The sequence below is a fragment of the Zeus faber genome, assembly GCF_960531495.2.
Source record: "Zeus faber genome assembly, chromosome: 4".
Lineage (NCBI taxonomy): Eukaryota > Metazoa > Chordata > Actinopteri > Zeiformes > Zeidae > Zeus > Zeus faber.
This window is the reverse complement of record NC_137191.1, coordinates 26943550-26968842: the sequence shown is the minus strand read 5'-3', so window position 1 is coordinate 26968842 and position 25293 is coordinate 26943550. Positions and strand designations below refer to the sequence as shown.

The window sequence follows — 25293 nt, the reverse complement described above, 5'->3', positions numbered from 1 at the left end:
TCTTCGCCGACCTCCCGTTCACCTACGCCATGCGGGTGCTCGATGTATACCTGCTGGAGGGCTACAAGGTGCTCTACAGGTTGGGCTTCTTTATCAGTAATTTTATTGAGGGACTTATGGCATTTGTACAAAATAAATAACTTGAATTCGAACACCATTTCCACACAGGGTGGCCCTGGCTTTGCTGAGCCTTTACAAAGTGTCAGTGTCGTCGCGGGTGGCGGGTGTTGAGGACTTCAGGAGGGACATGAAGAGCTTTGTGCAGAACGTGGCGCGCCACTGCTCGGCCGAAAAGCTCCTGGTCAACGCCTTCGCCATCCAGATGGCCACGCGACACGAGCTCAACCTTCTCTTCAACGCCAATAAAGACTCGCTGATGCAAAAAGGTGTCAGCATTCACCAGAAGAGGTTTTTGACTTTTGGACTTAATGTCTTCTCCTTGATATAAAGCACAGGGAAGCCTGTATACAAGGTATAGACATAAAACAAATAGAAGAATAGAAAGAGTAGAAAAGTACTCCTTGAGATCAGAAGACTAAACCTCCCATTTAAATGCCAGATTCTTGTATTGTAGCTGCTTCTTTATGTTTTTGACAGACAGGCGGTCCAGATGGTGGACTTCAGCCACTTCAGCTCCAGCGTTGTCACAGGGACAGAGATGAGGGTGGTCTGGGCCTGGATACCGGAACGCTTTGCCCTTTTCAGTCCCGTTCGACTGTTTAGTACAGCCAAACATGGAAGAAGTCTGGATTCGTAAGGGATTGTTTATTCCACTTCTTTAAAGCTACATGAAAAACGGTGTCAAATTGCATGAAAACATACAGCAACTGTGCTTGCTTATTTTTTTCAAATCAAATGAGCTCAATCACATCACCAATAACTACTAAGCACAGAGTCAGCATCGCCAAGTGTAAAACCTGCCCTGATGTTGAGTTACATAACAAGAGATGCAGTGTTGTGACTGTACACATGTTTGTCTTGATTCTCGCCACTAGCGAGAATCGAGTGACTCGTGTCTCTGTTGCGAAATGTTTGTGTGGAAAAGGATCTTGAGCTGAAACTCGAAACGGCCAACTCAGGCTGTCTACTTTATCTGTAAAAAAATGGGAGAATAGCTGATTTTCGTGAATACTGAAATTCTTATAATCACTCATAAATGTATGTAACTATCAATCTTAATGAAATTGTTGATGTATTTTGTTGTATTTAACCTCCAATTTATGATTTGTTCTCTTTGTCATGAAAGATTCTATTCTCAAGTCGAGGGACACGAACCGACCGTCTTGATTCTCAAAACCGTGGACGAAGAAGTAATTTATCCTGATAAAAATTCTTCTCAATTGCATATGTGATGCTTAAAACGATTATAATGATTTGAAAATAATATGCAATATGATGATATTGAATGATTACATGATATTGAAATGTCTTAATTGCCCCACTTTGCAGGTCTGTGGTGCCTTGTTGTCAACAGATTTGATTGAAAGAAAAAAGCATGAATACGATGGACTCGCCTATTTTGGAACCGGGGAGAGTTTTGTTTTCACGGTGAGAGATATTTCCTTCTTCAGTAGGACAAGTAGGACATTTCCATGATGTTTTTCCCGTTACCTCAAATTCAGTTCAACATTTACTGAAACATACTGTATGTGCTATGATTGATTCTCTCTGTTGCATTCATTGTAAGAGTATCCACAAGTCTTCACCTGGTTCTTCATATATATAAATAATTTTAAAATGATACTATTCAAGAATCATCTGTTTTATTATGATATCACATCAGAAGATATTAGGTCTAATATATCAAACAGTATACCCACCTCTTCCTCGGAAATACAATCCCCTTTGTAGTACAGGGGTTCCCAAACTGGGTATGCAAGCCCCCCACGGGTCCTTAATGGAATTGCAGGGGGTCCACAGCCAAATATTATTTTTATTTTTATTTTTCTATCTATTTTCATTTTTGTTTTCCATTTTTTCCACAAAATGTTCAATCTCACTAATGATGGTGATTTTTCCCTCTGGAATTGCAGGGAGTCCACGGCAAAATATATTTCTATTTTTGTCTCGATACAGTTTGTTTTGCTTGTTTTTTCATGAAATATATATACTCGAGCTCGCTACTGATGGTGATTTTTAATTTCTGTTGTGAGATATAAAAGATCTCATATGTACTTTTTGTCAGCATGGTTGTGGGGCGGCGGTGGGCGGTGGCGTTTTTTAGCTTTTACGTCGATAGTTTAGAATGACATAATCAGAAAAGAATCTGCACTGAATTTCAAAGAAGTCTAAATGTGCTTTCAGCTTCGGCCCAGCATGGAGCGCTACCAGCGAGCCATGGTCAACATTATGACCCAGAGAACATGCCCTGGCCAGGTCCAGCACGGCAGCAACAGCTCCTCGTCATCCGGCACTGACCCCTCCTCCATCGAATCTAACGCCGCCGTCCCCTCCCCTATCGCCAAAACACTGACATGCCCAGCCGGGACGCCCCAGGACCCCAGTTACCTCACAATCCCCTTTGCGGCTCTCACAGAGGGGGCCATCACCGCCAAAGAACCCAAGAGACTCAAAGAACAAGGGGCCTCCAAGTTTGTAGCGGCCAACAACAGCAAGCTTTTAATTGGTAAGTTATGTCTCCCTTGAGTGATGTGAGCGTTGTCTACTATGTTCTATAATGCTCCAAAGCAGTCCCTTCTATTGCGTTATGGGTGCATCACATCTAGAGAGGTGTACAGATGCGAGGTCTAAGAAATTGACAAGTAATGTAGGATGTCAAATGATATGTCAGGACAACTAAAAATTAAAAGACTACTATAGTGGACTGAAACAGTGGTTTTCAACATGTGGTCCAGGCACCCCTAGGGGTCAGTCAAGAGGTTCCGGACCCTATTACAAAGGGTGCAGTAATGTTTTGATCATCATTTATGATCATTTGTTATTTGTTATGTTCTACCTAACTTTATGAAAGTTTGGACTAAAATGTATTTAACAACAATTCTCAGATTGGGCTCCCAGAGGCAAAATCGAATCAAATGGTGGGTTCTTGATGTGAAATATGTTGAGAATCACTGGTCTAAAACACGCGTGGAACCAAGGCCACAGTCAGCACAGGTGAAACTGAACAACCCAACAAGGAAACCGTGAGGCTAGCCAACGGTGACATCGAGGGGAAAATTGAGGGGAAGAGCTAAAAAAACACTGTGAGACAGACACACACACACATACACACACACACACACACACACACACACACACACACACCCACACACACACACACACACACACACACACACACACACAAACAGGACCCGCACTCCCTGTAACCTGCTTTTGGTTGTGATGTCAACAAAACCAGGAAGAGAGCGACATGTATGCAGTGCTGACGTCGTCATGGTACGTGTCTTTTCTCAGGTGGTGATGGCGGCCACGCTCTTTGCCTCCACGCGGACCTGGAAGGAGGATACACGGAGAGATGCGACACGTTCCAGAGCACCCCGCTCTGCAAGGCATACTTCAAGATACAGGCCCTGGAGGTCTGGGGAATCCAGAACTCCATCTCCTTCTCTCACTATTTCCACTCCCAGTGACTGGGGAGTCGCAACCTGTCTCACCGGGTTAATATCAAAGATGTTTTCTTGGATTTGTAGCCTTTTTATGATGATGATTATTATTATTATTATTATTATTATTATTATTTTGGTATTTATATATATATATATATATATATATCACTGCTGATAGTATGCACAAAATTGTGTGATATTTCATTTGAATTTTAACATAATTTCACATAAAATAAAAAATGTTTTCTTATATATATATATACATGGTGTGTGTCTGCGTGTGTGTGTTTATGACTTTCTATAAATACCTTAATCTGTTTTAGGATTTATTTTTTGCACTTTTTGCACCAGCATTTGATGCGTCGATGCAATATTATTGCAAGTATTTTGTCTACTATCGTTCTGTGATTTGTGTGTAAATCATTTAATATAGGCCTCTGTGTAACAGGGAAAATTGTAAATCAATAATTTATTAACTGAAACCAATGCAAGTCATTTTGATAAGTATTTAAATAATGTAATAATCAAACATGTGTGCATATCCAAATATGTATTATATGTAGCATATAACATATTGATATGAACTTTTTCCATTTATTAAACAAATTCCCTGAATTGCGTCATCCATGTGTTCCCATCCTCACATATCTGCAGGAGCGTAGGCAAATGTGCTTCTCTTGCCTTGGGGTAGAGCAGGACATGGAGACCTAGAAATAGACTTTGGGAACCATTTCTGGTCCCTGAACCTCTTTATCAAAACTCCACGTTCCCAATAGACCGGGTGGCTTCAGGCCAGCTGTGGTGCGTGCTGCGATGCTGCGTTCCACTGCAGCTGTAACTCGGAAAATTCACCCAGATGTTTGGAAGCAAGATTCATTTCATTTCGGGGAGGCATCGCTCTGGCCCGAGCTTACCGAAATGACAAACCCTGAATTAGCTCCCGTGCAGATGGGTTGGAGACTTCACAAGTTTTCCCAAAACAAACGCCAATTTATTGTGGGGCGTGCATGTTCTCCGGAAAAGCGGCGGTGGAGTACGTTTCGCCCGTTAGCGGCGACCACTGACCTGCGAATCAACGAGTTCTGACGCCGGCGGAACGCAGCACGGGCTGCACCGCTGGGTTGTGCAGCATCAGTGCGCGTTCACGCTGGACGTGGAGCGCGCTAACGTGAGGCTCCACGGGCTAGCTGTTAGCTCGGTTAGTCCCGACAGCTGACTCGAATGGTAGCTGTGTTTAAGGTAAGGTTCACAGATGCGTGTATTGTATTGAGAAATATGTAACTGACGTCGGAACGAACGGCATAGTCAAAGGGAAGTCGGATTTGGCCACCGGGTAAAACGAAAGCGCAGCTATAACACGTTAGCTTAGCGGCTAACGTGTGTGTGTGTGTGTGTGTGTGTGTGTGTGTGTGTGTGTGTGTGTGTGTGTGTGTGTGTGTGTGTGTGTGTGTGTGTGTGTGTGTGTGTGTGTGTGTGTGTCGCTATTTGAACACTCAATTGTGAGGGTACACAGAAGTACAACACAAGTTGTATTCTGTGGCAGGACCGATTGTTCTCATCAGCTTTTACCTTGGCATTAGCGTTTTATTAAAGTGGCAATCCATAAAATGGTCTGTGTTGGATGAATTACACTACAAGTCCCAGAACTCCATTCTCTTTTATTTATGTTTTAACCTGTGCTGTCAGCATGCTGGGCATACAATACAGAGTATTTGTATGCTATTGCATCTAGGGTGGAGTTAGTCTGCAAGTGGAGTTCAATTTCTCAACCTGCAATGCAACTCTTTATTCATTCTTAAATCATCAAGAGCTGCTGCAATAACTCTGTCCTGTGGACGACCTACAGGATGACAAGAGCACAGTTTTTATTATACAGAGCCGCCACCAATCCCTCTCTTTGCAGAACTTTTTTATTAGTGTTTGGGTATATAAACAACTAATCACTACTCCAAGAGGGGAAAATCACCACGGGTGAGACAAATAAACATAGAACCGAACAACAACATGTACATGAAAAAACAAAAACATCAGACGACAACGTCTATAGAAAAAACATAGTTAATTAAGTCCAGGAAAACTGGAAGAGCAATTGGGCACGTGTCCTCTTCCTTCCATTGTTATGGCAGTGAATGAGGAAGAAAATGCAGAGAAATGCAACCAGGAGGGTGCTGGGGTGCATTCAAAGCAGGTGGTGTGTACGTGTGTGTGTGTTTGTGTTTTTGAAGTGTCCACAAGTGCTTGTAGAGGATCCCAATTGGTTCTGGTGTATAAGGTCGGTATTATGTCGTGGCGCTTCCAGCAGAAAGGGACTGAAGCCACCGCTGAGTCCCACAGCCGCATAGACACTCCACAGTTGCAGGAAAGCCCTGCATCCGCCCGGCCCCGAGGAGCAAAACTCAGTCCCAGGGAACGCAAGGAGACCCTGCACCCCTGAGGTGCACATATACAGCCCACCCCCATGTGCAGGCACAAAACGCAGACGCAAAACCCCGGACCACGGGCGCAAGGCATGGATCGCAGGTCCGGAGCCAGGTCCGGAGCCGACAGACTGACACCCCACCGAACCGCCCGCCCCTGCAGGCAATCCGGCCATGCCCCCCTGCGCCCGCGCAAGAGTGAGGCCCATCCCAACCCACCGCAGCCGACCAGACACTCCGACCGGCCACGAGCCCTGAGTGTCCATCCACGTAGCCGAGTGTGCTCAATGCAGGGCACCCGGATGTTAGCCCCATCGGCTAATATGAGTGGAATTAAAATTTCGGGACGGACGAGAAGCACGTTGGGGCAGGAGCATGATGTGCAAAATCGCAGCCGCCCGCCACATCCCCACCTACATAACTCGCACCCCACCCGTCCCGCAAACCCGAGGCCTATTGTGTGGTGTATGTACTAAGTATGAGTTTTGGCACTGTGAGAGATAGGCGAAGCACAAACAGATCAGACATTTCTTGACAATTGTTAAGGCGATAAAAATGGGTTGGTGGTGTTTAGGTGGTGGGTAAACTGAGGAGAGGTCACAGAGGAGTGATACAGTCGGGGAGACTGTAATGTTGTGACCCAGAAGGGTTGATAGCTTCTTGGTGATGTTGGTCCAGAATGTATGGATAGGTAGGCAGAGCCAGATGGCATGAAAGTAGTCATTTCTGGTATTAAGGGAACAGTGAGAGCAAACATCATTTTGAACATTTTGTGTTTGGTGATATGAGCTCTGTGCAGAATCTAATATTGGATGAGTTGCATTTTCGAATTGTTGGTCATAGAAAAGCTTCCACAGGTAGATATCAGTGAAAACGGCAAGGTCTCTTTCCCATTCCATGGTAGGTAAAGATAAAGTGTCATCTGTTATTGATAAAAGTTTGTATATTCTGGAAAAGGGATTTTTTAAATCACCTATATGAGTAAGATGTTCAATAATGGGAGGTGGTTGTAAGATGTTGTTCGTCAATTAGATTTTAATTGAAAGAGACGGCTGTTTTTATAGGAATTGAAGAAGCTGTGGCCACCTGTGGGTTAATGTTGAGAAGGATATAAGCAAATTGTTTTCAAAAATGTGTTCCAGATGAGTAATTCCTTGTCTTTTCCAAGATCTGAAGATTATTGGTATGTTTTTAACCAGAAAATCTGGGTTGTGCCAGATTGGGGTGAATTTGTTTGGAGATAAAATGTAACCACTAAGTTTTTTTTGAGTTTTCCAGGCTGTCAGAGTCGTTGCGAATAATGGGTTTGCAAAACTTGAATAAACCTCTTGAATAAAGCAATTATGTTTCCTTATTGATTCAGTAAGAAATGGGAGATCAAATATTGATAGCTCCTGACATTCTGTTTGTTCAATGTCTAACCAACCATGGCCCAATGTTGCTCTGGTTGTAACCATTTAATTATAAATTGAAGATGGTTCGCTAAATAGTAGTATCTGAAGTTTGGGGCTGCTAGGCCTCCACAGTCTTTATTTTTCTGTGGTGTTGCTAGTTTAATTCTGGGTTTCTTGTATTTTCAATATAATTTATCGATTATTGGGTCTAGAGTATGGAACCAAAGTAGTGTTGGTGGGACTGGGGTCATTGAAAATATATTGTTTATTTTTGGTAGTATATTCATTTTCACCGCTGCTATCCTACCAATTAGTGAAATGGGTAGGTTGTTCCATGAATGAGGTCTTCTTCAATGGATTTGAGCAATGGCGTAAAGTTAAGGGCAAACAAATCTGACAAATTGGTGGAGATATCAATACTAAGGTATCTAATGTTGCCCGGTGTGATGTTACAGGGAAGTTTCTGGGTAACGGCATTCAAGTCCTCCCCACAGAGTGGTGAGACCGTGATTTTAGTCCAGTTTGTTGAATAGTCTGAGAAAGCTGAGAATTTAGATATAAGATTGAACACTTCCGGTAGGGATGATATTGGGTTCCGTAAATACAACAAAATATTGTCTGCATAGACTGATTTTCTGAACAGAGTTTCCTGTTTGTATGCCAATGATTTTACTGTTTTGACAGATAGCCGCGAGGGGTTCACTGAAGATGGCGAATAGTTAAGGGGACAGCGGACATCCTTGTAGTGTGCCACGTTGTAGAGCGAAACACTGTGAAGTGTAACCATTGGTGATGACAGAAGCAGATGGTGAGTTGTACAGGAATTCTGAGCCATTGAATGAGTGACTCTCCAAAGCCAAGTTTGTTGAGGGTTGAAAAGAGATGTCTAATTAACTCTGTCAAATGCTTTTTCGGCATCTAAAGAAGCAATAACAGTATTTAAGTTGTTGATTTAAGATATGCTGATCAGACTGAATAAACGGCACATATTGCTGGATGAGTGGCTGCCCTTGACGAAGCCTGTTTGGTCTGTGTGAATTATGAATGGAATTACTTTTTCAATTCTGTTGGTTAGTGTTTTACTAATAATCTTTAAATTGCAATTAATTAGGCTTCTGGGTCTATAACCGGAGGTGATGTTACAGAAATTAAAGGGTCGCTTTAATCTGCAGTTTGTCAATCTGTGTTTTTGAATAAAGAGGCAGACAGATGCTGTTTTTTACTTGATCAAGGGTCGGATCAGAGATGTGCTCTCGAGCAGCTCTCTGAGTCGAACAGTTTATTTTGGGGAGTCAGAAAATATTTGGTCAGTTTGGCGTCACAGATTCGTACGTGTTCAAGATAAGGCAAACTCTGTGACGTGCAAAGGACAATGGGGTGGTGTTCCCGCTCTTGCAGCTGCATCGCGGTGAGGCCGATAACAACGATAGCAGCAGCAGGACTCCAAGGTTGGGATTTCTGTGGGAATTAACAGTGTACTTAAAATAAAGATATGTGACTGAGGTTATATGAGGTTGTGTTCTTCATTATGTGTGTGCATATATGTTTATGTGATTACATAGATTTAGATATATTGTTACATTCCACCCTTTTAATCACATAAAGAGATAATAATAAAACACCATTGTAAAACGTAAGTACTAAAACATGAAACATCAAAATAGATTGCTGAAAATGAAAAACACAATAAATGTAGAAAATGTACAACATAATACATGCTGAAAATGAAAACATAATGAATGGTGAAAATCTAAAATATAATAAATGCTGAAAACGAAGCGCACAATAAAACATCAGTGGTGATAATTCATAAAGATTCAAAACACCATGTCACAACTTGTATGGGATAAAATATAAGCAAATGCTAAAATTGCGGATTCAAGGTAGCACATCATGTGTGGTTTTAAACTCTGGTGTCCTGTGAGACCCAAGTGTCCGCAGGGGTTTCAGGGTCGTCAAGGGGGGTGGCAACAAAATTCTTAACGACTTAGGTGGTCATGCGGTGTAATAATGGTATTATGCAAACAAAATAAGTGCATAATAAAGCTAGGACAATGGCTAAAGCGGCGGCACCAAGAGTGAGCCAGTGGCGCCAATTCATAAGGAACCACCAGAACCCACTCTGAGCGTTGTTGAGATTTGTTCATAAAGGCGGTAAATTGATAATGTTAAGTTTCAATGTGGAGCATAGTTTTACCAACCCTGGATGAAGAGAAGAGCAAGAATAGGACCTTTTGGCCCTCATTCCATAATTTGTGGTTTTATGGGACGTCAGAGCACCAAATGTGGTCGTGAGGACAGAAGTTGGGTAGTGCGTGTTGTGTGAGTGGCGAGGACGTCAGCAGTGTTGTTGAAAATGGAGACTATAAAGGTTTCCTTGGCCAGCCAAATCGGGGTGCAAATGTCATGCCAGCCAGCTGGGAGATGGGTGTATGCTGTATGGCCACATTACCAGAAAACACGGTTAAGTAGGTGCGTGCCGATAATGCCGGGTTGCTGGAAAGGTTGCCATGGTGTGGTTCCATCGAAGTTGCAGGGTGAGCAGCGTTCTGCGTACACTCACGTTGTATCCTCAACGAGTACCAAGAGGGGGGTAGGAACTGTCTTACAGTAGGAGGCGTGAATCCAGGAGGCATTCGACCTTGAGGTCGGTGTGGGTGACAAGCAGGACTTGGAACGGTCCCAGGAAGCGGTTATTGATATAGATATCAGCGACGAAGGCAGGGCTATTAGCACACCAAGAGTCCAGCTGATACTGAGTCTAATAGAGAATAAAAATATGCCACCAGGTGGAGTTTTCCCCCATGGGGTTGACACAGCACCGATAACACACACAGTATCCACCCTTTAGATCCATAAACTGAGTAAACGCGAGTCTATAGTCAGGGAAGCAGAGTGTGTGTGCGATGGTAAGGGAATGTTTCAGATCAGTGAAGGTCGCCCGAGTCTCGGGAGTCCATGTCACTGCATCAGTCGGACTAAGGAGGCATGGACAAGCGCGGAAAGTGGAGCCTCACGTGATGCATAATCAGGAATCCATTGGCGGCACTATGAAGTAGTGCCGAGAAAAGACATGAACTGGCATTTCATGTGTGGACAGCACATTTTTAGGATACTGAAAATAGTGGAACCAGCCAGAGGTGTAAACTTGGTGAGCTTATGTGATAAGGCGGCATGGAAAGCGGCCGGACTGTCTGTGAAGCCCTGAGGTAGCCCAGTCCATGTCCAAGTGGAACCCGCAAAAGGAAAGGTAAACCAAAACTGACAGGGGCCACAGGGACAGAGAAAACAGCATTTTTCAGGTCAATAACAGAGAAACAGGCCACTTCTGGGGGGAGTTGTGTGAGGATTGTGTGTGGGTTTGTGACGACGGGAGCGCACGGTATGACAGCAGTGTTGACAGGTCGCAATTCTTGGATAAATCGCCAATTTGTGTGAGACTGATTGTCTTTAACGGCGGCTTTCTTTACTGGAAAAATTTGAGTGTTTTCAGGTGGATTGGTAATTGGGACAATAATGCCTTTTTCCACGAGAGCATTGAAAACCGGGGTTATGCCGTTTACCGCGTTGCACGGAAGGGGGTATTGAGACTATCGAGGGAATTAAGATCCCTTTTGTTGAACCAGGGAAAGGGAAGGAGTGGCTTCAAGATTCAAGATTCAAGATTCAAGATTTTTATTTGTCACATACATATACATACTTCCATACATATATGCAGTGAAATGTAATGCAACGCACCCGGTGATAGCACACAAGAAGTCCTAGGAAAAAGTACAAAAATAAAATAAAAAGTAGAAAATTCCTTTCTAAAAGACCGACTAACTGACTCCTAAAACGTAATACAGTAAGTGGAATACTTATAGAATAAGATAAAAAATATATAGAATAAAATACAATAAAAAATAAATTGAAATAAAATGGAATAGGTTGAAGGAATATGGCTATGTATATACAGATATGTGCATTTAAAGTGGCATGTGAATGTGAATAGTGTGAGGTAGTGTTTGGGATAATACAGCACAGTATACAACAGTACGGCGCAGCAATACGGCATCACGAACAACCCTGAACAGTGACACAGTATGCGGTACAGTATGCTACATACAGTACAGTAGGTAGTGGAGCCTAGTGCATGGCTCAGTTAGGACCCCTGGTGAGGTCAGCGTTGACAGTTCTGATGGCTTGAGGGAAGAAACTCCGTCTCAGTCTCTCTGTTCTCGCTGCGTGACTGCGGAGGCGCTTGCCTGACCGCAGCAGCTGAAACAGTCCGTTGTTGGGGTGATGAGGATCCTTCATGATCCTACGGGCTCTGCTACTACACCTCCTGGTGTATAACTCCTGCAAGGGGGGGAGGGTAGTTCCAGTGGTACGTTCAGCTGAACGCACCACCCTCTGCAGGGCCCGCCTGTCCTGGGCAGTACAGTTCCCAAACCAGGCAGTGATGTTGCCTGTCAGGATGCTCTCCACTGCTCCAGAGTAGAAGGACTTGAGGATCCTCACCGAGACCCGGAATTTCCTCAGCTGCCTGAGGTGGTAGAGACGCTGCCTCGCCTTTCTCACCAGAGTGTCTGTGTGAACAGTCCATGTTAAGTCCTCTGTGATGTGGACTCCCAGATATCTGAAGCTGCTCACCCTATCGACAGAAGTCCCATTAATCCACAACGGCGCGTGCGTCCTCGATTGTGATCCACGCCTAAAGTCCACAATCAGCTCCTTGGTTTTGCTGCCGTTCAGGTGGAGGCTGTTGTCCTGGCACCAGAGTGACAGGTCAGCCACCTCCTCGCGGTAGGCCTTCTCATCGCAGTCGGTGATCAGGCCCACGACCACGGTGTCGTCAGCAGACTTGATGATGGTGTTGGAGCTGGACCTGGCCACACAGTCATGTGTGTACAGGGAGTACAGTAGGGGGCTGAGGACGCAGCCCTGGGGGGATCCTGTGTTCAGGGTGAGGGAGCTTGACATGTACTTCCCCACCTTGACCACCTGGGGGCGGCCTGTGAGGAAGTCCAGGATCCAGGTGCACAGCGGAGCATTCAATCCTAGCTCCAACAACTTGACAGCCAGTCTGGTGGGGACGATGGTGTTGAAAGCTGAACTATAATCAATGAACAGCATTCTCACATAGGCCCCCTTCTGGCCATCCAGGTGCGTGAGCGTGGTGTGCAGTACCTGGGAGACCGCGTCATCCGTGGATCTGTTCTGCCGGTACGCGAACTGCAACGGGTCCAAGGTGCGGGGGAGGGAGGCGCAGATGTAATCCTTAATCAGCCTCTCGAAACACTTCATGACCACCGAGGTGAGGGCCACCGGACGGTAGTCATTCAGGCAGGTTGGAGAGGCGATCTTCGGGACAGGAACGACGGTGGACCTCTTGAAGCAGGATGGGACCACTGATTCAGCCAGGGAGATGTTGAATATTGTAGTGAACACCGGAGCTAGCTGGTTAGCACAGGTCTTCAGTACTCGTCCAGATATGCCATCTGGGCCCGCAGCTTTCCTGGTGTTCACCCGCATCAGAGCCCTCCTGACCTCGTGCACGGACACTGAGAGTGCGCGCTCGTCCCCAGTGGTGTAGCTCCAATTAGCCGGCGAGCTAGCGGTGTTGCTGCCAGACTCGAACCGCGCATAAAAGGAGTTCAGTTGGTTGGCCAGGGAGGCGTCCGCACTCGTGGCTGGGGAGGAGCTGCTCTTGTAGTTAGTTATTGTTCGCAGCCCCTCCCACAAGCGTCTTGTGTCCCCCCGCTCCATCTGCAGCTCCACGGTGTCTCTGTACGTCCGTTTGGCGTCCCTCACCGCCCTCCGCAGAATGTACGACGCCGCTTTGTAATTGTCCATGTTGCCAGATACAAGTCCGTCGTTGTAAGCGGCCGTGCGCGCATTCAGAGCGCAGCGGATGGATTTATCAACCCACGGTTTCTGGTTTGGAAAAATCCGAACTTTCACCGTGGGAACGATTTCATCCGCGAGCGTAGCCACGAAACTCACTACAACCTCCGTAAACTCGCTGACGTCACTTGAGCTCGCTTGGAACACGTCCCAGTCTACGTCAGTCAGAGCGTCCTGAAGCGCAGCCTCTGATTGGTCCGTCCACCGCTTCACTTCCCTCGTAATCACCAGATCCCGCGCGATCAGAGGCCTGTAAACAGGAAGCAGCGAGATCGCGGCGTGATCTGATTTCCCGAAAGCAGGGAGCGACACGGGCTTGTATCCGTTCTTGTAAGGAGTGTAACAATGGTCCAGAGTTCTGTCTCCCCTGGTGGCACACGTGATGTGTTGGTGGAAATTCGGCAGAACTTCTTTAAGGTTGGCCCTGTTAAAGTCCCCAGTCACCACCACAGCCGCGTCGGGATGTCTGTTCTGAAATCCGCACAACACATCGTGCAGAACCGACAGGGCTGCGTCGGTGTCCGCTTGCGGTGGGATATAACCCTTTCATTAACCCAATATGGGCGGGACTGGTGGCCCACAGACATTGGGGAATAGTTCCTAATTCGTCTTCTGTGAGTATGCCTATAAACAGGAAGCTGTTATCTTCATCGGGTCACACGATGTAATCTGGCGCTGTAAAGTGTGTTGGGAGGGAGAGGGTTCCCAGTCTGAGGCGTTTAAAGCACAACGGAGCCAGGTGCCCAGGTCCTTCCAGGCGGAGGAGGGGGGCTTCGCGAGTGAAACATGTGGCGGCTGGAGCCATGCCAGTTTCGACTGTTGTGGAGTAACAGAGAGAGAGAGAAACAGAGCATGCTGCATTGGGAACAGTCATAGTGTAAACAACACAGTGTGAGAGTTTCAGAGAGTGTTGAAAAATCGGTCCATTGAAACAGGTAGTCAGGATCGATGTTTGGCTGCACAGAGGCAGTGCAGTGTAAATCAGCTGGTCACATAAAGGAGACATCAGCCGACGCAGCCTTCACGTGAGCTTTTTTTACCAAATTGGCGGCAAAAATTGAATCAATAAGGCGCCATTCGCAAATGGTGCGTGCAGTGAAGGGGTAGAGCGGGTTTTCCGGCCGTAAAGTGACCTTGAAGCGGTCATCACGTGATATCACACTTATGCCAAACGCACATATTAAATCATGGCCTAAGAGGTTGACTGGACACATTTTAGATCATACAAATTTGTGTTTGAGGTTTCGGTTTGCAGTGGAACAGTTCAGTTGCTCTGTTTAGTGTTCGCGCATGAGAGTATTGGTACAGCCTACGACAGTGCATGTGTTGGTGCTGAGTGGGGGGGTGAGCAGTGAATCACATGCACTAACAACAGAACAACTAGCGCCCGAATCTACGAGAAATTACAAATCATGAGGCCGTGGTTGATCTTGCTGATCTTGAGTGATGGCCTGAGCGAACATGGTCGTCTGGGTCTAGGACTCACATTATTTCTTTTGATCTCGTTTGCTGACTTTGTCCCTTTGGTGTGTCTCGTAAGCATGTTCAGCATGGAGGATGGTGTCAACGAAGGTTGCCGTCTTCCAGGTGGCAAACAAGCGTTTCAACATGTCACAGAGTAGGGACGCGAGTCCGTTAAAGAACGCAGACCGTAGATGAGTCTCATATGGTGTCAGAGGTGCTACCGCCATATCTTCAGGTTTCATCAGTCCACTGTGGTTGCGGAAATCACCTTCCAGGCGTCCGGCATGGGCTTGTGGTGTCTTGTCTGGATTCTGGCCACATTTGTCAATATGGATAGATCGAGGGCCTCGGGGAAGGCTTGTCGAACGCCTGCGATGACCTGATCGACAAGTTGGCGACACTGCAGGTTGTCTGCATGGTTAACTTTGAGGTGTGTGAGACGTAAGTTCAATCTGTCATTAGGTATGTGTCACGGTGGCACAGTGCATTGTACTGCTGCCTCACAGCAAGAAGGTCTTTGGTTCAATTCCTGCCTCGGGTGCTGTTGGCACCGTGCTCCCAAGGGTATCTCCTGATTAGGCACCTTTCTGTGTGGAGTTTGCATGTTCTCCCAGTGCTCACATGGGGTTTCCTCCATATAACATCATAAGAAACCCCACTCAAAACATGAACAACAAACATTGTTTGACCAGCGATGGACATGGAAGTTGGTCCCTGGGCGCTGTATTGTGAGCTGCTCACTGCTTCTGACCTGCCCCCTGGAGGAGGGACAAGCCTTGATGGGATAAATGCAGTAAAGACATTTCACGGCCTCCATCTGCATATGTGTGTGTGTGTGTGTGTGTGTGTGTGTGTGTGTGTGTCGGCCGTAGCTGCATGTAATGCATGTAGTGTGGTGTGTTTGTGACAATAAAGACAAGCTTAGCTTGTCATGTTATTTTAATGTTTTAAGGTATTAGGTTGGACACACGGTGAAACACCACATGTCTTGACGAGGACTCTTCGTATCTCACGTCCCAGGAGACAATAACTCCAGCACATGTCTGTGAATTGTCTTTGCCAGAGTCTGAAGTTTAGAAATGGAGATGGGATGTTAGAAGCGGCGAGATCGACGTCAGCATCCGTCCCTGGTGATACACCACAATAGGTCTATCTGGGCCAGATACCTCGAACATGGGATTTACGTTTTCAACTTGTTCTTTTTTTGGTCTCAAGTTCATGTCGGTTCCTTTCTGGCCGTCTTTAGGCGGGTTGCATGCAGATGGAGTTAGCCGTATCTGCGGAGCGGCGGCTCCTTGCGGGGCATCGTCGTCGTCGCTGTCGAGGTCGACCACCGGTATGTTTGCATTAATGATGTTAGGCGTTGTCAGGGACAAGGTTGGGTGGATTTGGAGGTTCACGCTGTGAGGGAGGATTGGAGTCCAGGTCCAGATCCAGTATTTTGTCGGGTAACATAGGATACAAAGAAGTACATTGATTAGCATTATATGGTGGTGGTGCTGATGGTTGCTGCTTTCTTTGTCCCTTTTCCTGGCCCTGTCTCTTTCCCTTTTCCCTGTCTCTCTGTCCCTTTTCCTCTCCCTGCTTCGTATTCTTTTTCTTTCCTCTATTATTAGCTTCCTCTACCCACTCTCCAAAAGCCCACCAATCGGCCTTGTACTTCCTCTTTTCATTTCTTTATCTTGTAATCTAACTTTCAGCTGCTGCAGCTGATTTACGCTAAAGCTTCCGCCTGTGGGAAAACCCAAGCTTTCCCATTCTACCAAACTTATCACTGTTCTGTCATGTTTTCCCTTTATGCATTTGTAACATTCCTTCAGTTCCCTAACTTGTTGATCCTTCTGTAGCACTTTACTATTACTGGTACCCATGGTGTTGTTAGACCCGTTAGGGTGATTTCACAATTCCTCTAGCTTCCAAGGCTACTTAAAAAATATTTATATATTTGTTATTGTTATTATTATTATTTTTATTTTTTTCCATGATTGCCTTTGTGCCAATTGATGTTTCCTTATTCTCCCTTTTTATCTATTTCAGTACTTATTACCGTCTCAATAGATAAATCATATTCTACTTCACGTACTTTACGGTCTCAATAGAACTGTGGAAACCACATTTCATTTCACATACTTTACAGTCTTAATAGAAGTAAACATAGTCATCACTATTTTTCCAGGTTTCTTCTAAACCTTGGTTAAAAATTTGAGAATCAAACAACCAAGGTCTTCACTTAAGGAAAATCTGTCTGTATTTGGATCATAAAATACATTTTAATTTAGGTAGGTTTGGGTTTATTTTCCCTCAATAATAAACACCTTCATTTAAAAACTGCATTTTGTGTTTACTTGTGTTATCTTTGTCTCATATTTAAATTTGTTTGATGAACTGAAACATTTAAGTGTGACAAACATGCAAAAAAAATAAATCAGGAAGGGGGAAAACACTTTTTCACACCACTGTAAGTTTATGTGATTACATAGATTTAGATATATTTTGTTACATTCCACCCTTTCAATCACATAAAGAGATAATAATAAAACACCATTGTAAAACGTAAATACTAAAACATGAAATGTAAAACGTCAAAATAGAATGCTGAAAATGAAAAACACAATAAATGCAGGAAATGTATCATGTAATAAATGCAGAACATGTATAACATAATACATGCTGAAAATGAAAACATAATAAATGGTGAAAACATAAATGCTGAAAATGAAGCACACAATAAAACATCAGTGGTAATAATTCACGAAGATTCAAAACACCATGTCACAACTTGTGTGGGATAAAATACAAGGAAATGCTAAAATAGCAAACAGACTTAATAAATATATATATATGAGCAAACCAGGAAAACATTAACACTACAAATTCACAAAGATTCAAGGAAGCGCATCATGTGTGGTTTTGAACTTGGGTGTCCTGTAAGGAAGGGGTGTCAGAATCGTCATGACCTGCATAAGGGGGAGACCAAGTGTCCGCAGGGGTCTCAGAGTCAAGGGGGGTGGCAATAAAGTTCTTAACGACTTGGGTGGTCATGTGGCATGATAATGGTTTTATGCAAACCAAACAAGTGCATAATAAAGCGAGGATGGTGGCTAAAGCGGCGGCACCAAGAGTGAGCCAGTGTTGCCAATTCATAAGGAACCACCAAAACCCACTCTGAGCGTCATTGACTTCCTCCTTAAGAATGACGTCGAGTAATTGGGTAAGCCTATGTAAAGCTTGGTCTATGACATGGCTGTCGTTGTCGGGAACTTATGTAAAACAAGCCGTTCCTACGAGAACACAGACGTCACCTTGTTCTGCCTTAAGCTGGACCAGCACCATGTGGTTTTGCAGGGACAATAGATGGAGCACGTTGTTCTTGTATTGTGGCGTTGGTAATGAGGAGAGATTCGTTCATAAAGGCGGTAAATTGATAAAGTAAAGTTTAAATGTGGAGCATAGTATATTCCAAACCTGGTTGAAGAGAAGAGCGAGAATAGGACCCTAGGAATTGGCCCTCATTCCGTAATTTGTGATTATATGGGACATCAGAGCACCAAATGGGGTCATGAGGACAGAAGTTGGGTAGTGCGTGTTAAGTGCGAGTGGCGGGGACGTCAGCAGTGTTGTTGAAAATGGAGACTATAAAGGTGTCATTGGCCAGCCAAACCGGGGCGCAAAATCCATGCCAGCCAGCTGGGAGATGGGTGTATGCTTTATGGCCACATAACCAGAAAACACCGTTTAGTAGGCGAGTGCCGTTAATCCCGGGAGCTGAATTAATACAATATGTTGTAGCACCGGGAACAAATGTGTTATTAACAGTGTCTGGGGTGGATATGACTCTATGGTAAGTTTGGCGTCACAGATTTGTAGGTGTAACTCTGTGACGCGCTAAGGACAATGGGGTGTTGTTCCTGCTCTTGCAGTTGCATCGCGGTGAGGTCGAAAACAACAATAGCAGCAGCAGGACTCTATGGTTGGGATGTGGGAATTAACACTCTGTGCTGAAAATAAAGATATGTGACTGGATTATATGAGGTTGTGTTCTTTATTATGTGTGTGCATATATGTTTATGTGATTACATAGATTTAGATATATTGTTACAGTGAGGGTTGAGTCCTTATTGGGTTTGAGCAAAACCGAAATGAGAGCAGTATTTATGTGTGGAGGCACGGTTGAGGTTGACTTAATCTCTGTAGCCATTCTGATGAATAATGGGGATATAAATGGCCAGAAATGTTTATAGAATTCCACTGGGTAGCCATCTGATCCAGGTGATTTATTATTGGGCATAGAGAAGAGAGCTTTCCTGAGTTCTTTTAGAGTAAGTGGTTGATCTAATGTGGTAGCCTGCTCTATGGAATGTTTAGGGAGGTCAATGTCATTGAGGAATGAGGCCATGTTTGATGTATTTGATTCATTATCTGAGTGATATAGCTTATTATAAAAGTCTCTGGATATGTTATTAATGTCTTGCCTTGTATGTCCTCCTACCCTATGGATGTTTGATGGCTGTAATAAGTGTTTTTTCTGTATCGCGTTTTAATTGATTTGCAAGAAATTTACCTGAATTATCATTGAATTCAGAATAATTTGCTCTTGTTTGTTGCATGAGGAAATGTTGTCTTTTGATGGGTGATATAATCAAGTTGAGATGTATTTGTCCGGATCTCATTTCGGATTTGCTCAGTGGGTGAGTGGGTTTGTTGGGAGTGCGAGTCTTTGAATCATTGTTCTAGTTTATTTGCAGAATAAAGAATTGGCATTCTTGTCCTTTCTTTTTCTTGTGAGTGGAGAATGAAATAATACTACCCCTCATAACTGCCTTAACTGTTTTCCAGGGTGAGGATGGTGATATTTCTGGAGAGTCATTCAGTTCAAGGAAGAAAGTCCATTCTCTGGAAAATAAAGGGTTAAATCAGTTAAAATGCAGGTGTCAAACCGCCACCTGCCGGGAGGGTTCCGGTTCCGGTCTCATTTATGAGGTTGAAACAAATCGACCCGTGATCGGAGATTACAATAGGGTGGATTTCAGGATTTGTGATTTTGGAAATTACAGAGTTAAATGTCAAGAAAAAGTCAATTCTAGAGAACATTTGGTGGGGTGGTGAATAATATGTGTATTCTCTATTATGTGGACTATTTGATCGCCAAGAGCAAGATCACTCATTGTTTTATAGTGTCCGACGAACGGCAGGGCTTGTGATTATTTCTGGTTTGTGAACGGTCTAAACTTGGATCAAGTACTGTGTTGAAGTCCCCTCCCAGTATGATAAGTGAGTCAGAGAATTCTAAGAGTTTTTAAAATATATTGTGAAAGAAATTTGGGTCGTCCTCATTGGGGCCGTAAATATTAGCTGTGGTTAATTTTGATTCTGTTAATCATTATGTAATGCCCTTCTGTGTCTGAGGTGGTCGTTTTATTGTGATATGGGATACTTTTATCGATCAATATGGAAACACCCTTTTTTTTTTGAGTTGTATGATGCGGAAAACATCTGATTAACCCATTTAGCTTTGAGTTTGAGTTGCTCAGATGCAGTACGTGAGTTTCCTGTAGTAGACAGAAGCTGCGGTTCATCCTGGTGAGGTGATTTAGGATTTTGCTACATTAATCTGGTGAGCCCAACAAAGCCTAACAAACATAATGGATATCATTGAGGTTAGTAAGGGGGTGATGGATGTGGATTTGTAGTTTTCCCATGCAGCAGCACAGTGCATCCAAGGCAATAGCTATACTACCGTGCCCATGTTTTCCCATAGATAAGTCTGAGGTTTCCTCCTTTACATTCCTTTTTACTGTCCTAGTATTGCAGGAAGTTTGTAGGGATACATATGTACACAAACAAATGACAAATAGACAAAGATAAACATAAAACATTGCAGAGTTAGACATACATATAGTGAGAGACTGAATAGAGAGTGAGAGTAGTAGGGTGGGAGTGATTAGGAAGGTGAGCTGATGAGAGTAAGCAATATTTACAATCCTGACAAAGATGGGATTCTAATTTCTACATCTGACATATCATAATCAGAGTAACCAGGGTGTGGTGGGGGAGTCTTGGAATAACAGACTGTCTATACCCTTCTGCCGGTTCTCCTTTAGGATGGGGTACAGCACCCTCCGTCGGTCGTTAATCTTCTGGGGGGAATTGGTCATTTATACCCAGCGTGGTTCCTTTGAGCTCCCATCGTGCTTTTAACCAGCTCCTTGTGCTTGAAGTGTTCAAACTTAGCAATGGTGGGGGGGGGGGAACGACACGGACGACACGACAGTTCCCCAGTTTCAGGGCGGTGTGGAGAAAGTCTTTCACCATGTTTTCTGGGGTCTTGGTGTTGTTCTCTCAGATCCCAGAAAAGATGAGGTTGTCCCACATACTTCTGGATTGGATATCCTCCAGATGTCTCTTTCATTTTTTTATTTTCTTTTGTACAACCTCCATCTCCGTTGTGAGATGCTTCGCTGAGGTTTCTAGATCTGCATTATCTTTTTGCATCTCACCGACCGTGAAGTGCAGGAAATCAAGGCTGGCTTTGATCTCGGTAATGCCTCGGAGAAGTGGACAAGCATGTCCAGCTTTTTGTTATTCTCATCCAAAACACTAACCTCTACAGCACTGGAGATTAGATCATCTGTTTCGGTAGCTGAATCTGTCTTCTTCCTTTACATACATACATACATACATATATATATATATATATATATATATATATATATATACATACAGTGGTACCTCAACTTACGACTGCATTGACTTGCTCCAAGATACAAGCGTGGAAATTTGCAGTTGGTGCGTCGACGGTCAGTCAGCCAGTCAGCAGCCAGTCAACAGCCAGTCAGCGGGCGACCTACATCGTGTGTGCACATAGTTTGACTTATCAATATTTTTTTCATATTTACTTTGTTTGTGCTGTGTATTTTGTTTATTTTCCAATTCATGATTCATGATTTCATAATTTATATGGGAAAAATTGGTTCGAAATACGACTGTTTTAACATACGACCGTTCTTATAGAACGAATTACAGTCGTAAGTCGAGGTACCACTGTATATAAAAAATAATTATTTTTTTAATCTTTTTTTTTTTTGCAGTTTGCTTTGTGATTTGTCTGAGTTGGAGCAGATTGTCAGTGTTTTAGTTTGTGCAGCTGGGCGCCGCCATGTTCGATCTGTACTCACTTCCGTCTTCTCGCGGACTCACAGCATGCTCCCGTCTCTCCCCAGAACTCCATTCTAAACCCCCCCCAACGTCTGACTTTACCCTCGAAGGCAGACCCCAAAGTCTGCCTTCTGCTGATCAGTCAATCGATTGATTTGTTGTTGTTTTTTGTATTTTGAGGGGTTTGTGGTCACTTGAGGTGGTGGGGATACTTTTCAATCTGAGGATCCTGTTCTTTTTTGGGACCATTCATCTATATCAACAGTTTACTGACCACAACTAACTACGCAGGTTAATTAAATTCACTGCGGCTGCCTTCCTTGCTCACGCGTGCTTTATCTGTGCATTCTTGCTGGGAAAGGTGGACCCCGCCACCTCCAATGGAAGCAGCATAAAAATGATTGAATGGCTTTTTCTTATCGTGATGCATCCCAAACTATTAATTTGCAGTGAACAAATCCTTGAAATGACACAGGAGTAGCAACAGCATCTCAAAATAAACATTTCATATCTCGTTTCTTTTAAAGTGCCAGCTCGATAAAGTATCAAATATGGGATTTTGCATTGTGGTTTTTTGTATTATTATTGGCTGGTCAATATACCTTTCAGTTACTACATTTATTAAAATACATATGTGTTCACAAAAAAAAATCTGTATCTGCTCTTTGCTGCAAATTACATTTATTTCATGGAAAAAAAAATATTTCTGCTTGTGAAACAATTTTTGGGGGAAAGAATGAATACTTATATCTCTCTTTTATTTGAGTCAAGTGAGACATAAGTCAACATGAATACTTTTTATTGACCCATGTTATACACTTGTTTTTCTGTGTGTGTGTTTTGATAAGGTGCAGCTTGGCAACCATGGGTCCGGACACAAAGTCAGTCGTTAAAACAGATTCTTCAGAAGAAAGTAAGTGGTGGATGCCACTGTATTTGACATTCATTATAACACTCAAATTGAAAATCATACCTAACCATAACCAGCTTTTTTCCACATCTAGAACACTCTACAATGCCTTGTTATTCATGCATCTGACCTTTGCCAGACACAACAATGCTAAAGCGCTATGTTGACTGAAAAATCGACTTAAATTGTCTGCTTTATATTGAATTTTGAATTGCAGAACTGCTTCATATTACTTGTAGCCTGTTGTCTGCTAGGGTTGGGCGATATGTCAAGATTTTCCTACCGGTAACCGTCCATCCAACAACCAGCGATTGTCGATATATTCGCCGGGAGGGGCAGCGACGGAGCAGATGCGGAGCAGATGCGCCTGTATCCCTCTCCCTCTGCAATCCTTTATGGGATTATTTTTGTTTTAAACCAGACCTGACTGGCAAGTCGAAAGACGTAAAAAAAAAAAAATGCCGTCTTTGTGTCTAACCGGCCGCAGCGTGGAGGTTCCTGTTAAAACAATCGCTTTATTAGCCGTTTTAAAAGAATAGCCAAATATACAAAGAAAAGGATCAAATTGTGTAATTATCCTGGAGAAAGCTCGTCCAGGTCTCTGTCTCTGCTCCCCGGAGGAGGAGGCGGCAGCTGAGGCTCCCCTGGGCCTGTCCCCCCACCGCGGGAGCAGGTGTGTGTGTCTGTGTGTGTCTGTGTGTGTCTGTGTGCTCTGCACCATCGCATTGTTCCTCCAATACCTGAACTGAACTGAAGCAAACCAAAGGAAGAAAGAAAGAGAAAGAGCCTGTTTCAGAATGATGTAGAAACGGGTTTTACTTTGATTTATTTCTTCTTTTTGTGGATTTCTCCAGATGGGGAGAAAAGCAAAGGGGAGGGTTAAAGTGGAAACGCGGAATACCAGTTACTATTCGTGCAGGCTTTAAATTGCTCTTGACAGGTCATTAAATTAGCAAAATAAAAGGACAAATTTGCCCCAAAAATCGCTTAAAAAATCAAGCGCTGATGGACCGGTTGCTGATATATTCGTCCAATCGCCCAAGCCTATTGTGTATGAGTTATCTGCCTGAGTTGCCACAGTTTATTAAAAGAAGGTGACTTGTTGGATTTGTTTGTTCGCTTGTCTGTCCTCAGGTGCCGCCGAGGTTATAGTGAAAGTTACCTCAGACTCGGAATCCAACGATGTGCCAAACCGTGAAGGCGAGCCCGAGCCGCCCCCCGAGAGCAACGCCTCTAACAGAAGCTACCCCTGCTCTGTTTGCGGCAAGGTGTTCGACAGGCCGTCCAGGCTGGAGAGACACAAACCGGTTCACACCCGGAAGCCCAAGGCCATCCACGAGTGTCAACATTGTGACAAGAGCTTCACGCAGCTGGAGAAGCTGACCCGCCACCAGAGCAACCACAACAGGACCAACAAGCACCCGTGTCCCGACTGCGAGAAGGTGTTCAACAGGCCGTCCAAGCTGGAGAGGCACAAGCGCATTCACTCACGGATGCCCAAGGCGCCGCACCAGTGCTCCTACTGCACTAAGACCTTCAGCAAGCACAACAAACTCGTCCGCCACGAGCGCATGCACACGGGGGAGAAGCCCTTCACATGCAGCATCTGTGGGAAGTGCTTCTCGGACCCAGGCCATTGCAAGGCGCACGAGAAGACGCACGAGGAGCAGCCGGAGAAGCCGCACTGCTGCAGCGACTGCGGCATGTGCTTCTACAAGGCGTCGGAGCTACGGCGCCACTTCCGCTCGCACACGGGGGAGAAGCCGTTCTGCTGCAGCCTCTGCGACAGCTGCTTCTCGCGCTCTGAGGGGCTCAAGCGCCACATGCGCCGGCACATGGGGGAGCGGCCGTACAAGTGCCTCGTCTGCGAGAAGGGTTTCTTCACCCGGCCGGACCTCAACATCCACGGCCTGACGCATTCGGGCGAGAAGCCGCACCTCTGCCCCGTGTGCGGCAAGGGCTTCTCGCAGCTCGGCAACATGAAGGAGCACGAGCAGAACGTGCATGTCAAGTCCGAGCAGTACATCTGCAACGAGTGCGGCGCCACGTTCACGCGGTACAAGTCGTGGCAGAAGCACCAGCGCACTCACACGGGCGAGAGGCCGTACCTGTGCCTCACCTGCGGCTGCAGGTTTTCCTGGAGCCACTCGCTGAGCAGGCACAAGAGGACGCACACGCACAGGCAGAAGTGCATAGAGCCCAAAGAGAAAATAAGCCTCGAAGCGCCCTCCGTCAGTTCTGGACCCTGCTGAAACTAAAAACAACAAAAAAAGAATCGATGTCGAAGAAAAACGTTGCTCAATACTTTACCTTCAAGCTTTTTTTTCTTTTTCTTATGCATAAACAGTTGAATTATATGTGACTCATTGCCTTTTGTAAAGGTCAGGAGTTTTGTCTTTTTAAGCTGTGGTTTACTTAATGTGAGTACCACTGATTTGTCCAATGTAAACATTAAATTGGAGATGTTTGTTATGGCTTAAGTAAATTAAAATCTTACAATG

At 44.6% G+C, this 25293-nt stretch overlaps 2 protein-coding genes across 2 annotated transcripts in view; both read left to right on the top strand.

Moving 5' to 3' along the window:
• Nucleotides 1–3590, top strand: part of LOC307229521 (TBC1 domain family member 24-like) — a gene marked incomplete at both ends in the record, with an annotated part of 5910 nt that extends 2320 nt beyond the window's left edge. The window contains 7 exons of the mRNA XM_079999520.1: nucleotides 1–79; nucleotides 169–408; nucleotides 598–753; nucleotides 1247–1310; nucleotides 1450–1548; nucleotides 2305–2626; nucleotides 3415–3590. The exon at nucleotides 1–79 is cut by the window's left edge and continues 338 nt beyond it. Coding sequence (XP_079855646.1) covers nucleotides 1–79; nucleotides 169–408; nucleotides 598–753; nucleotides 1247–1310; nucleotides 1450–1548; nucleotides 2305–2626; nucleotides 3415–3590 — 1136 coding nt within the window. The remainder of the gene's footprint in view (nucleotides 80–168; nucleotides 409–597; nucleotides 754–1246; nucleotides 1311–1449; nucleotides 1549–2304; nucleotides 2627–3414) is intronic.
• Nucleotides 3591–16016: 12426 nt separating this feature from the next.
• Nucleotides 16017–25195, top strand: LOC307229332 (uncharacterized protein). Its single transcript, XM_079999311.1, has 3 exons — nucleotides 16017–16063; nucleotides 22731–22795; nucleotides 23927–25195. Exons 2-3 carry the CDS (start codon nucleotides 22747–22749, stop codon nucleotides 25042–25044), a joined length of 1167 nt encoding a protein of 388 aa, XP_079855437.1. The 5' UTR covers nucleotides 16017–16063; nucleotides 22731–22746; the 3' UTR covers nucleotides 25045–25195.
• Nucleotides 25196–25293: the final 98 nt, after the last annotated feature.

Excerpts from the sequence above, each read along its gene's own strand:
- LOC307229332 (XM_079999311.1), top strand. The coding sequence starts at position 22,747 with ATGGGTCCGGACACAAAGTCAGTCGTTAAAACAGATTCTTCAGAAGAA. Across the intron at positions 22,796-23,926 it reads AACAGATTCTTCAGAAGAAA|GTGCCGCCGAGGTTATAGTG; the intron begins GTAAGTGGTGGA and ends GTCTGTCCTCAG.